General features: G+C 40.4%; 1 protein-coding gene across 1 annotated transcript in view; it reads left to right on the forward strand.

Annotated features, from left to right (window-relative positions):
• The window catches only part of MMUT (methylmalonyl-CoA mutase), a 35,578-nt gene extending 20,740 nt beyond the window's left edge, over positions 1–14,838 (forward strand). Inside the window, exons 10-13 of the mRNA XM_030555239.1 lie at positions 9,965–10,096; positions 12,079–12,226; positions 12,348–12,515; positions 14,434–14,838. Coding sequence (XP_030411099.1) covers positions 9,965–10,096; positions 12,079–12,226; positions 12,348–12,515; positions 14,434–14,562 — 577 coding nt within the window. The 3' untranslated portion in view covers positions 14,563–14,838. The remainder of the gene's footprint in view (positions 1–9,964; positions 10,097–12,078; positions 12,227–12,347; positions 12,516–14,433) is intronic.
• Positions 14,839–15,076: the final 238 nt, after the last annotated feature.

Consider the following 15,076-nt stretch of genomic DNA (forward strand, 5'->3'; position numbering starts at 1 on the left):
TATCACGCTCTTTTTTTCCCTTCTTCCCTGCACCACAAATTGGTGTGAAAACATTTCTGACTAATGTAGAAAACTTGTATCTACTTCAATCAAAAGAACTCTCTGTCTTTGTCTCCAGTAGTAAAGCATCTCCCGTAGTCCTGAGACACAGTCACCATTATCATCTAAGCCACCTTAACAATAGTTCAGGCTTTGTCTACACTGCAATTAAAAACCCACCACACTGAGCCTCAGCCTGAGTCAGCTGACTGAAAATAACAGTGCACACATTCACGCTCGGGCTGGAGCCCAGGTTCTAAAACACTCCCCCCTCATGGGGTCTCAAAGCCCAGGCTTCAGCCCAAGCCTAAAGGTCTACACTGCAGTAGTATAGCCCAGCAGCCCAGGCATCTCATGAGCCCAGGGCTGTCGCTGCCGTGCTGCAAATCTTTTGTTACAGTGTAGACATACCATTAGTTGCTATTTCAAACTGAGTTTTGGTCTTTGACTGTCTCCCTTTTGTCCTCTGCATGTGCTTGTGGAGGTTTGTAATGCAGTCACAGTGCCAAAAAAACAACAAAATGAAAATGCCCCTTCATAATGTGGATGGGTCAAAAATAAGCAAACCAAACTTAATTGCCTATCTACATCCTTAGAGCAGATCTGTAGCCTTCCATCTTCACTCTGATTCTGCCACTACTTCATCTGCAACAACCACATGTGCAACAGATCTCCTTTCAAAAGAGGAGAGCTTGTCCCAACTCTCTCTGGAGCATGTCATCACCATTCTTGGAGTTGGAGACATCACTGGAAGGTAATATTGGCCCTCACAAGAGTTAATGTCGTCGTCGTCATAATAATTCCCCAATTAGTTCTCTGTATCTCTATTATGACCTACAGTTTTCTTGTCCTTAAGCACTGTGCTGTTGAACAGAACTGCACTGACTTGTATGGAATGTGGACAGATGTTTACTGGAAAGTAGGTTGATTATCGATCTCTTATTAATCTATGACTCTATTTAATGCCTGTGCAGAAGAATATTTTGGAATGTTACATCTGATAGATACTGCTAGTGAACATATCACTATAGAGCCTTACTTTTGGTTTAAAAACCTTGCATGTGTGGGTCCCCTGCCTTTTGAGAGGTTATGGAAAGGAACCCTTGAGCAATTAAGGATCATCTAGAGGCATTAGGTACACTGCAAGACCCTTCCAATAAACAGCAATCAGTGTCCAACAGAGTCACATCCTGCTCCTATTAACCAATGAGGCTCTGGACACAAGGGCCAGTTTAACGTTTAAACTAACAGAGCAATAGATTGTTGGAATGCAGAGGAAGTGAGAACCCAGCTACCTCCACTCCCAGGAGCAGCAGGGAAAGGATCACCCCTGCAGAGATGGGCAGAGGAGGAGGGAGGAAAATGCCAGCCCCTGACCCTGGCAGAAGCAGCAGATTAGATTCTAAACAGTTTGGAACCCGTTGAAATGAAACATGTTATAAATATAGGCCAGTACGATGCAAATATCAGTCGCAATCATTGTCAAAGAAACCTGAATTTCTAAAACAGAGTTTGAAATGACTTTGCTTCCCTCTTCCTCCATTTTGCTAATTTTCTAGTAGTTATTTGATATGAGTGTAGTGCAATAAATGGGGATGAATAATGCATATTGACATTTTCTTGTTGACCTTTATAAACATGGCATATTGATTCTGTGAAATGAACAAAATGATTTAAATAGTCAGTGACAGCTGATGGAAAATTATCTCTGGGATTTCAGTTCTTGGATGGGCTTTAGGTGAGCCTACATATTTGTCCAAATTACCTTTCAACATTCAGATTAAATTTGACAGAGATGTGGGATGATTTGACTCCTAGGGGAATTTAAAATTGTGAAGGTAGAAAATAAAATGAATATTGAATATTGCATTTAAATCGGAGTAATCAAAACTAAATGGATTTTAGTTACAAAGTAATGGAAAATTCTGTAAAAACTGAGATTTGTAGTGTGAAATTTAAAAATAGTTTGAAAATAACTAACTAGACCTACTAGGAATAGGTTTTGTTGCTCAAACCATAACACAACAGTAGTTTTTAATTCAACAGTGTAAGACTGAGTGGAGGTTCCACCTGCTTGACGGTAGGATTGGAACCCATGTTCGTTATAACAGTGTCTGGTGTTGTTCAGGTCATTTGATTCTCCCCACATTACGAATTGGGCCCTCACAATTGGAGGTTGATCACAACCTGCTCCGACTTTATAATGAGGACATTGGTTACTTCCATCTATCTTCTCTGAGATCAGATATAGTTTCTCTCAGAAGTATGTATTAGTAAATACACAGTTAGTAGAAGTCCAAAGTCAAGTAAAGATTTCTTAAGTATAATCAGATGTTATTGGTAAACTACAGTAACAGAGAAAAGAATAGTATAAAGGTAGTGACAAAAACTGCTTTAAACTATAGCTAAAGATATTGATATAGAAGCTATACCCATATGTTAGAGTATTGAAAATATTATCTATGGGTACGTATATACTATCTGCTGGATTGTCGGGTAGTGTTCAGTGTATCGGGGATCGATTTATCGCATCTCGTCTGGACACAATAAATTGATCCATGAATCGATGCCCGTACTCTACCTCGGCAGGAGGAGTAAGCGGCGTCGACGGGGGAGCCGCATTAGTCGACTTTCTGCTGTGAGGATGGCCAGGTAAGCCGAACTAAGATATTTTGACTTCAGCTACATGAATAGCATAGCTGAAGTTGCATATCTTAGTTCGAACCACACCGCTAGTGTAGCCCATGCCTATGGCTCTGCAAAAAAATTAATCTGTCTGCCCCACAGTTCAAAGGTTGGCTTAGTTCTGTATCCTAGAGAGGTGTGAAACATGTCCCAGAACAACGTGTTGATCATCCCCATTTAGTTTACAGGGCGTATACTTTTGTTCTCCTAAAGAACAGCTTTATATTTCAGGATCTGATGACAACACTTGATAAGACCAGTGTCAAATGATTACATTTCTCTTCCAACTCTGAAATGTACAAATGTGAGGCCATTGTCTCTTCATGTACCTCTTTAGTACGGAATTAATTATTCCCCATCTTCCTTCTTATCTTTGAAAAGGTTCTTTGTAAATGCTCATTCTTTCTTCCAGTCACTCTTGAATACACCAGCTTCTTACTTGCTGTGGGTTAATATTTTCTTTTCTGGAGCTAACAGATCTAAACTTATGCAGTACTTCATTATCATACAGAAGGAGAAAGACACTTTACATATGGTATGACTCAGGATATAGAAACTTACCAATTTAAATATTAAATCTACAAGACCAGTTATTTAAATGAACTGATATCAGACCAGCTAGATGTAGTCTATCACATGTCCTTAATCACACTTTCTCCAGATATAACAAATCTAGTTTACAATAATCTTGTTCCTTTGTGATTTCACCAATCTACTTCAGTTTTCCATGCATCTTACTCAGAAGCCATGACGCCCAGGTTTCTATCTGTTACACTCAGTTCTGCTTTAAGCCAATTATTCAGCTATTTAAGAATGACAGTCTAATGGTAAATTGTTCTGTTAGTGCATTCAGAAAGAAATCCTGATTAGCTGGTATCCTAGCTCTTCCTTTCATATTGAAATTTACTCCTACACTTACTTATTTTGAAAATTCAGCTGTTTAAAAACAATTCTGTTTATATCCATTGGCCTCACAGAGTTTGATCAGAAATGCACACCTAAATTTGAGGTGAATGGGCTTCCAAGCAATCACAAATACTTAATCTATAGTATCCATCAGCACATATGTGAAATTGACTTGGAGGTTCCATTGTGTTTTATGTTGTCTCTAATGCCTCAGAGAAAATAACTGCTCCTGATCAGACACAGGGACCTGTTCATTAATTTAATAGTAATTTTCAGTTTTATAGCACCTTTTAGGATTGCAAAATGCTATACAGGCATTAACAGCCTGATATATAGAGAGGTGCATACTGACTTCTCTCATTAATTTCAATAAGAACTGTTGGTGCTCAGGCCCTCTGAAAATCAAGCTGTCAGTTTTATTTCGCTGATGACGTAAAATAGATGTAATGTTTCTGAAAGGTAAACTGCATTATTGAAAAATTAAGTGACTTGTCCAAAGTTATGCGATGAGTCAGCAACCAATCCAAAAACAGAACTTAGATCTGTAGAGCCAGACATTGTCTCAGTAGATTTCAGGCTGACCTAAATGTATTTTAGAATACAAATTATCAATGTTTTCACTTCTCTTTAAAAGCACTCTCTTGGCCGATGGCTGATAGTGGCATAACACCTTTCTTTCCTCTCAAGAAAGCTGTGAGGTTAGAAGAAAATCCATTTAGTAACATTTATCTTCAGATTCCTGGCTCCATTTTACAGCAAGGTGCATCTTCCATGTAAGTGTGTGCTTGAATTATGTTTCTTGTTCTTTTGATTATAGAATCATAGGAATGGAAGGGACCTTGAGAGGTCATGTAGTCCAGTCCCCTGCACTCATGGCAGGACTAAGTATTATCTAGACCATCCCTGACGGTTTTATCTAACCTGCTCTTAAAAATCTCCAGTGATGGACAGTCGACAACCTCCCTAGGCAATTTATTCTAATGCTTAACCACCCTGACAATTAGGAAGTTTTTCCTAATGTCCAGCTTAAACCTCCCTTGCTTTAAGCCCATTGCTTCTTGTCCTATCCTCAGAGCTTAAGAAGAACAGTTCTTCTCCCTCCTCCGTGTTACAGCCTTTTATGTACTTGAAAACTGCTATCACATCCCCTCTTTGTCTTCTCTTTTTTGGACTAAACAAACCCAGTTTTTTCAATCTTCCCTCATAGGTCGTGGTTTCTAGACCTTTAATCATTTTTGTTGCTCTTCTATGGACTTTCTCCAATTTGTCCACATCTTTCCTTAAATGAGGTCTAATCAGTGTGGAGTAGAGCGAAAGAATTACTTCTCGTGTCTTGCTTACAACACTCCTGCTAATACAGCCCAGAATGATGTTCACTTCTTTTGCAACAGTGTTACACTCTTGACTTTCATTTAGCTTGTGGTCCACTATGAGCCCCAGAACCCTTTCCGCAGTACTCCTTCCTAGGCAGTCATTCCCCATTTTGTATGTGTGCAACTGATTGTTCTTTCCTAAATGGAGTTCTTTGCGTTTGTCCTTATTGAATTTCATCCTATTTACTTCAGACCATTTCTCCAGTTTGTACAGATCGTTTTGAATTTTAATCCTATCCTCCAAAGCACTTGCAACCCCTCCCAGGTTGGTATCATCCGCAGACTTTACAAGTGTACTCTCTATGCCATTATCTAAATCACTGATGAAGATATTGAACAGAACTGGACCCAGAACTGATCCCTGCAGGACCCCACTCATTATGTCCTTCCAGCATGATTGGGAACCACTGATAACTACTCTTTGGGAATGTTTTTTCAACCAGTTATGCACCCACTTTATAGTAGCTCCATCTAGGTTGCATTTCCCTAGTTTGTTTATGAGAAGGTAATGTGAGACAGTATCAAAAGCTTTACTAAAATCAAGATATACCACGTCTGCCGCTTCCTCCTGTTGGAGAAAAACTTAGTTCTCACTTATTTGTTTGGGTACAGCAAAGTCAGCTACTTTATTCTGTTTAGCAGCTACAGCAGGGAGAGTGTGCACTAGGACATAGGGTCTCCCCTTCCTAGACAGGTCTCTCAACAGGTAAACAATTACAGCAGCATTTATATTTTTGATACAGACAATAATAAGCAACAGCTGCGTTTTGTTTATACATAGGTCATCCTGATATCTTGTTTTTCTCACTTAAGAGACTCCAGTCTACATTTCGTATTATCTACACAAGGTTGAAACAAATTCTCACACAATCCTCACTTCTACAAATCTCGCATTATTAGGGTTACTGTTAGCCTAACTCTTGCTAACGGAGACTGTCATGCATTAAGATCCCCTACAAATCCCTGTCAGTTCTTTCTCTACTTCCACACCCCTTATCCACAAGGCTTGTTACCCTGTCAAAGAAAGCTATCAGGTTGAGGTTGGTTTGACACGATTTCTTCTTAACAAATCCATGCTGACTGTTACTTATCACCTCATTATGTTCAAGATGTTTGCAAATTGATTGCTTAATTATTTGCTCCATTATATTTCTGGTTACAGAAGTTAAGCTGATTGGTCTGTAATTCCCTGGATTCTCCTTATTTCCCTTTTTATAGATGGGCACTGTATTTTCCAGTCTTCTGGAATCTCTTCCGTCTTCCATGACTTTTCAAAGATAATTGTTAATGGCTCAGATATCTTCTCTATCAGCTCCTTGAGTATTCTAGGATGCATTTCATCAGGCCCGGTGACCTGAAGACCTCTAACTTGTCTAATTTTTAACTTGTTCTTTTCCTATTTTAGCCTCTGATCCTACCTCATTTTCACTGGCATTCACTGTGTTAGTTGTCCAATTGCCACCTACCTTCTTGATGAAAACCAAAACAAAGTAGTCATTAAACACCTCAGCCATTTCCACATTTTCTGTTATTCATCCCCCCTCCCCCCACCAAGTACAGGCATACCCTGTCCTTTGTCTTCCTCTTGCTTTTAATGTATTTCTAGAATGTTTTCTTGTTACTCTTTGTGTCTCTAGCTCAGGGATGGGCAAACCTTTTGGCCTGAGGGCCGCATCTGGGTATTGAAATTGTATGGTGGGCCATGAATGCCCAATGGGGTAGGGGGAGTCTATGGGATGTAGCATGGGGGGGTTGGGGTCTATAAGGGATGTTACCAAAGTGGGGGGGGGAAGGGATGCTGCAGGGGCAGTACCGGGGACTCCTAGGGGGCCTGTCAGCAGTGACAACAAGGTGGTTATACCAGGCACTACCGCAGCACCCTAGCTGAGATAGGTCCAGCCCTGGGTGATCTCGAGGATGGGGCCATAGGAAACTGGGAAGGGATTGGGTGCACTGCTGTATGGGGCAGGGGGGACTGGCACATAAGGGCGGGGTTTTGATCCTGGAAACAGCGCAGTGAAGTCGTGCCTGCGCCGTGTGGTTATGCATGCCTGAAGATGGTGCTCATCAAGGGAATTGTGAGTCGGGGGCTGGGAAGCGCCCCTGATCCAACTCCCCGGCGGGAGCTCAAGGGCCGGATGAAAATGTCTGATGGGCCGAAAGCGGCCCGTGGGCCATCTACTCTAGCTAGTTTGATCTCATTTTGTGCCTTGCCCTTTCTAATTTTGTCCAGACATACTTGTGTTGTTTGTTTATATTCATCCTTTGTAATTTGACCTAGTTTCCACTTTTTGTAAGATTCTTTTTTGAATTTTAGATCATTGAAAATCTCCTGGTTAAGTGAACCTATGGGTTATAACAGCACAAAGAGAAACAGTTTAGACAGTTTTGACTTTCTTACAGTGTATTTTAAAGTTTTAGGTGGGTTATAAATAGGCTATGTAATTCACAAAAATAAGAATAGCCTTGTTTTCAGAGTAAACATACTTTCAGAAGTCCCAATTAAGCCCTTGAAAAAATTGTCCAAAATGCATAAAGGTCCTGAGTCACTTAGGCCCTTTTGAAAGGTTTGCCTGCAGTATCCATAAGATAAAAGACGTGCACCTTGGCTAACATGAAAACGTATGCTTAACTGGGATTAGTTAGCTGCCTACTGAAGCCAGGCTTTTCCCATGACCAGCTGATAGTGCTGAATATGGTTTGTCACTCTTGATAATAACAGCAAAGTTGTGGCCAGTTCATGGTAAGTAAGGTTTTGTTCCAACTTGGTGTAATTTTCTAGTGAAGACAGGCCAATAAAGGGTGATAAAGCTCTGTCCAGAAGGGCAGCTCAGGTCCTACACAAGTCCTATTTATGTCCACAAAGTAGGACTTGTGACCGTTTATAGTAGAGTTGAATTTGGGCCTGTGGCATTCAGTAGTTACCATTTATAACCACATGGCTAAGTCTACCAAATATACAACAGATGAGTTAAAAGTAACGTGGGAAGGACGGAGCAAAAGATAGTCAAGGATTTGCTGGAGGCAAGAGGTCTACATGAGATTTACTGTAGGATTCCTGTGAATACACCAGAAAGTCATCTTCAGGACCTGTTGGATACCAGGCATAGGGCTGGGATTAAAGATAATACCCATTAGAGCTTTGGCCACCTCTGGCCATCTCTGCCTATCTCCTAGTAAAAGCATATGGAGAAATTACAGCTGTCTAAACTGCTATTAAGCAGTGATATCCAGATTGTCCTCTGACATTTTTTGTTTTAAGACTTCGAGGGTATTTACTCTTTAACTAGGTCACAAAAACAATTTTGAGTAAGAGCATTCCTCATTGCTAAATGTAATAGTACAAAAAGTGCAAGTTCCAAAGGATTAAATGTGATTAACTACAGCCAAATGGTATCTATGTATTGGTGAATTGAGAAAAGATTACAGCACAGATGGCAGAAAGAAAGTGTAATTGAATGGGGGATTGTCTTTATTTTTGCGTGTATAATTAATGTGCTTTGGAAACGTTCTTGATGTCTGTTTTGTACTTTGACTAAGTTTGCAACAAGTCATGTGCATTTCTTTGTGTGTGTGTGTCTTATTTCCCTCCATCTTTTATCATTTTCAGGGCATACTAATGTCTGCCACTGAATATATTATTGAAATACACAATTGTTAGCTTGCTCACTTGCCTACTTCACACCATTATGCAGTCCTGTGTTCAGTCTTTGTCCTAGCAGGGTCAGAAAGCATTGCTGAGGTAGTGGTTATAGCTAAGCTGTTTAACTTCTAAAGAGGAGCTTCTTTCTCTTGTTAATTAGCTTGTTTCCTTCTGTCAATCCCTTGCTATTGATTTCTGTGCCATGATAATTTGGGCACAGGATTGTCCTGTCACCACAGGTTCAGTACTATAAATTTGGGAAACTAATTTCTCACAGAAAGGTGGAATCCAATAGATACTAGATTGTAAGCCCTTGGGGCTAGAACTGTCCTTTATTATGTTTATACTGCACCTAGCACAATGGGACCCAGCTTTATTGTGGCTTTTAGATGCTGCAGCAAATATAAATGTTGCTGTCAATAATATAGAAAAACTAACAATAGCATTGCTCTGTACCAGCACTGTGTGTCTGAATTGTCCTCGTACAAAGCAAAGCAGCTGTTGACTGAGAAATCAGAAGATTTGGAAAAACAAGAAGGAAAGTATGATGGAAAAGATGCACAATTGTGGAGACTGAAGGAGAAACAGAGTAAAATAGAAAGCATCGGAGGGTTGCATGTTTGAACAGCTCTTCCTGTGGCTTACATCTCAATTGAGCAATATCTAGGAGAAAGTGTATAGGAGAGTAAAATATACAGCTGGTGAAAGTCAGAGTAGCCAAGTAAGATATAGTACAGGGAAAATATCAGAGCACATTAGGTGTAACATATTTTATTCAGACCTCAGAATGTTCTTTCCTCAGATGGACACTAGTGACTGACTGCAGTGAAGGCTTTTTTTTATTCCAGTCCACTTTTGTGTCTGTTCTTCAATATTTCTCATGCAGTTTATTTTAGGATTTGCGTCTGATGCTATTTTACAAGGAAGCCTCTTGGTGCTGGGTAGGACAAGAATTCCTGTACTAGCACAAATACATTAGTGATCGTATAAAAAGAAATCCCCACTCCATGCATTTGAGTTATCTCGATAAAGGGTTTTGATCTGTGACCATTCTAGTTGCATGTCACTGGGATGCACAGTTCTTAGTCAAGTCTTCTCATCAGTAGATCAGAAATTTATTTCCAAAGTACTACTGCATATTCTATTACTGTATGGTGCTAACGAAATGATAATTTCCAGAATTGGTAGAGTAAAAGGGAAAGAGTCGTTTGTTTTAATTTGCTCTTCTGACTAATCATCAGGCTGTTGCTGGGGATTTCTGCATTGTTTTGATTTCAGTCTCCTAATGATACTAGCCTTTTAACTCTGTGTATTTTAGATGTACAGTTGGAGAAATAACCGAGGCAATGAAGAAGGTGTTTGGGGAGCACAGAGCCAGTGACCGAATGGTGAGCGGAGCTTACCGCCAGGAGTTTGGGGAGAGTGATGAAATTCTTCATGCCATCAATAGGTGAGAGTTTGCTGCTGGCTCAGAAAGAGGGAATGGCCTCATAGTTAATGTTTGACATCTGTGTTGCATGTGTGATCCTCTGGAATCACTAGGTGGTGTGGGCTATGTAATGAGCAAGCATGTCGTGAAGGCTCCATAATAGTGGACTCTGAGCATATTTGCAGAACAATGCAGGAACTTCTATTTATGACTAAACATAAAAAACAGATTTTATAGGTTGTCCTTGCAGCTACATTCACTCTCAATAATGTCTATAATGTTATAGGACCAGATTCTGCCTTTGGATACTTTCATGCAACTTTAGTTGAACTCAGTGGGAGCTGCATATTCGTGTCACCAAGAGCAGAATTGCACGCGTTTTTGAGAAACAGATACCATTTGTCTCGTTTGCCAGTTTCTGACTTTGTTGCTGGCATCTTAGGTGAGGTGACTGAGGTGCTCGATTAGGTGTTTCGGTAATATGAATTGATGATCTTCACTCTTAACTGCTGTAGATCCGGCACTTTACCTTAAGAGTTGCGAGATTCCTAAAAAGGAAACTCCTGATTGAGTCATGCTGGTGATCTCCAGCATGACTTCAAAGTATTATCGCTGCTGGATGGAAGCATCTCTTTTTAAAGGCAAAAAAACAAAAAAAAGCACTAATTTACATGTAGTGTCGTGTTTTTCAATGAATGTTCTAAAGAAGATGTGGTTACACTTTTTCCATACCTTCTTATGTATCTTGCCTACTGCTCATCTTTTCTGTACATGAACAACATGAGTATTATACATCTGTCACAGTTACAGGCATAGGGGCACCTCTGTCCCGTTTATGGACTCTGAGTGCATGATACCTGTCCCGGGGTGGAATTTTACAATTCTCCCACTCTGAGAGCAAGCCCTGGACTACAGCACCCTGTGTATCCACCGTGCTTACCCTGCAGGTCTTAGTTCAAGCTCCTGAAGTTCTTCCCTGGGATATTCAGTGTCCAGGGACAAAGCAGCCTTCTTAAAACCAAAGTCATTGTTTTGCAGAAGGAACAGAGCATTAGCGAAGGCAGGATTTTAAAACAACAGGCAATCTACCCGCATGTCTATCTTACCTAAACTGTTACGAATCCCATGATGGTAACCGAGGCAGGCTTAACTTCTTCAGAAACCCCAGCGGGTGCCTGTGTCTCAGCCTGGTTCCCTTGAGCAAATACCCCCTTCTCTTGAGAGAGAGTATTCCTTTGGAAACCTGATTGAGTTTTTTTGCTCTCCTGTGTTCCTGGCCTTTTCCTGTTCTGTCATTGTCTCTTAACAACAGTCAAGTGATTGATGATGGATGTCTTATCTTGAACCATTCTTTCCCCCCTGCTTGTTTTTGTCCAAGGAGCCCGCACTTAAACTAAACCAATATATTCATGCAGTAAATAGCCTAAAAAACAGCCGTATTTGTAATTTTTTACAGAGCAGCTCTAAATCTGTCACACCATTATTAGTGGAAATAATATGATTCCCATTTAACATAATTGGAGCAGAGTAAAAGGATTAGCATCCTTAGGCTTTAGAGACTGCAGTGGTAATAGATGGACAAAGTCATGTTTATAGGCCACTTCACTTGTAATATCTAGGACTGAGGTCTATATTGTGTGTATGGTTCTCAGGCACTTTTGAAGTCAACGAAACTACTCGTGCTTAAACTTAGACATGCTTTATACATCAGTGCCCCAAATAGTACAAGATTTTTGCTTCATTAAGAGCAACAAAGCAGAGGTGGGAATGAAAAACAAATCTGCAAAGTAAGCAACATTTTATTACTCAAAGCACTTTATAAAGGGAACCTGTCATTGTCCATTCAAAGTGAAATACTAAAATGGTGAGCATGCTGCATGAACCAACCACGAGTTGGTTGCTAGTGTAGCTTATGGTGCAGAAGTTGCCACTAGTAGCGTGTCTTTTTCAGACTCTTAATGAATGACAGTGACTTAGAAGGATAAAATGTATTTTTTAAATAGAGTAAACAAGTTCTTGGAGCGTGAAGGGCGCAGACCTCGTCTTCTTGTTGCCAAGATGGGTCAAGATGGCCATGATAGAGGAGCTAAGGTTATCGCTACAGGATTTGCAGACATTGGCTTTGATGTGGACATAGGACCACTCTTCCAGGTATCATTTGATTGAACCTGTCCCTTAAAATGTATTTTGAATGCAGCTTTTGTCCCTGCAGTTCTTGTTCAGCGGTCACTTTAGCACTAATTGCTGCTTGCTGTTTAATTTCTCTCTTTAGACACCCCGTGAAGTGGCCCAGCAGGCTGTAGATGCTGATGTGCATTGTGTGGGTGTGAGCACATTAGCTGCAGGTCATAAAACTCTTGTTCCTGAGCTCATCAAAGAGCTGAACGCACTTGGCCGTCCTGACATTCTTGTCATGTGTGGAGGTGTCATCCCCCCTCAGGTATTGCTCAGTATCTGTTTCCAGAACAAATATACCTTACAGTTATAAGAACACTCAGTTTCAGCCTGCCCTGTTGTTTTGGCTATTTGCTATGCACTCTTAACATCATAGGGGAGTTACAATGCTGAAGCCTTTCCTACACAATAGTCAGTTAGGGTCAGTTTCAGGTTTCATGCTAGTCACAGAAAGAGGTTGCTGATGTCAATTTTCATGCACATTAAGCCCTGGGTTGTCATACATAACTGTTCTGGCTTAACTTGCAAAGCTTCTGTCAGGATAAAGCATTAAGCTGCTTTTGTTCAGAAAAAAACTAGCAGCATGAGGTTGTTCTCATATGGACTTTTCAATTGTTTCCCAATTTATAAAAATTATAATTATTCAGTTCAGCACTGAAAGCTGTTGCACTTTGTAAATCAGGCAACTCGGCTTACTGTATATTTGATATATTCTCTCAACTCAGTTCTGCTCAGAAAAAATAAAGGTTCACCACAATTACACATACCAAATACAGGTGTTAAATGAACTGTGTATGGTAGTTTCCATTTTCCATGATTGATTCATGTAGGAGCAGATGCTGCTGTACTGCCAAGTGCAAATGTTTCCACTAGATGGGTCTATTCTTTAGTTCTCCTAAGCAGCAGTACTTCACTCATATATAAGCCAGAAGCCATGGTGGAGGAGCAAGGGTCTCTTTCCAAAACTGTGTGTACTACAAGTAGAAGCAGGAATGATGTATTCAGCCTGTTACTTCAAGAGTAGAGGGGAATCTTCAGAGTAATAATAATATTATTTATAGTGCCTTTCTCCCCAAAGGATTGCAAAGCACTTTGCAGATTAAAGGCCAGATCCTGCCTTAGAATACGTTATTATTTGAATTGTGTGTAGCACCTAGGAACCCCAATCAGAGACCAGGACCCCATTGTGTGAGGCACTGAACTAACACAGATACACAGCCCATAGTCTTAGTGGCTCTCTCAACTTATCCTCTCTTGGGAGGGTTGGTGTTGGCCATCCCTCCACTCCACCAGTGCTCCCAAGCTTGTTCACCATTTTTCAGATTTCCACACAATCACTTCCATGCCTTCTGCCGCAAAGCCCTCTAATGCCTGGTATAACCTGCCTGAGCTCCTCTAAGCCCCTTTCCTGTTCTAAGGGCCTCTTCTGTGCTGCCTGGAATGAATCAAGTTGCCCAGTATATAAATTACATATTGTTGTTCTTTCCCCTGATTTCTCTCACTCCTTTGTTATTAGATTGTGAACTCGTTGGAGTGTAAGGACTGTGCTCAAGCATTTGGGAAACTCTGAACATAGATTGGGTGCTACCACAGAAGATTAATGATAATTATTTAATAATAATTAAATGCAGCCAGCTCTTGGGTGAAACATAGCTTCTGTTAACCTTACACAGCTACACCACACACCAGTTTAGATGGAAAAGTGAGAGAATATCAGAGCTGCTTTCTGTGTCCCCTTGAAAATGTCAGGGAATCTGACGTTAAATTGACAGAACCCTTACAGTGAAATTGTTCAGAATTTATTTTGTATGTTTGAGCTTTTATTCTGCTATTGCTTCCTGTTTCTGGGAACAGTTGCAAGCCTTCAATCTTAGTGCTCCTTAGAGAATTACTCATAGATGCTGCAAGGCAATGAGTCTCAAACTTTTGTACTGGCGACCCCTTTCACATAGAGAACCTCTGAGTGCAACCCCTCCTTATAAATTAAAAACCCTTTATATGTTTAACACCATTATAAATGCTGGAAGCAAAGTGTGGCTTGGGGTGGAGGCTGACAGCTCGTGACCCCCCATGTAAGAACCTAGTGACCCCCTGAGGGGTCCCAACCCCCACTTAGAGAACCCCTGCTGTAAGGGTATAGTTCATGTTCCAATATTTAACTATTTAAATCTCTCTCTGAACAGGATTATGATTTCCTCTATGACTCTGGTGTCTCCAGTGTTTTTGGTCCTGGGACTCGGATTCCAAAGGCAGCTGAACAGGTGCTTGACGATATTGAAAAGTGCCTGGATAAGAGGCAGCAATCTATGTAACACTTAAAAATCATGCCACAAAATCAGCCGTATAATAACCATGTACAGAACACGATCAGTCATCAGCTAGGAAGAGCCAGCCACGTAGCTTTGGTTACAATGCTTGGTGCCTTGTGTGCTTTCTAAGAAAGCTGTAATTTCTCAGTCATGTTCTATCTGTGAGGAATATTTCACCTGACTGTGTATATAAAAATTATCTCTAAAAGTACAAGGGAGTTCAGTAAAATTATTCAGATTGTTTCAAGAATTTAGTTAAATAAAATATCCATTCTAATATTTTGGATTGTGATTGGTTGATTTTACTACACCACCCTAATTGGTCTGTTTTACATGTATTGTTTTGTTTGTTTTTTTGTCATATATTTGGATGTTAATGCAGTAAAGTCTAAGGAGCAAATCTTTGTCTGATTTTCCTTTAGTTGGAACAGTATAAGAAAATAAACTGAAAACACAGGCACTGTAGTATGTGGCTGTGTCGTAAGGAGCAGATCCCACACTGCCTCCTTTAGGGGCA

Source organism: Gopherus evgoodei, chromosome 3 (genome assembly GCF_007399415.2).
Source record: "Gopherus evgoodei ecotype Sinaloan lineage chromosome 3, rGopEvg1_v1.p, whole genome shotgun sequence".
NCBI lineage: Eukaryota > Metazoa > Chordata > Testudines > Testudinidae > Gopherus > Gopherus evgoodei.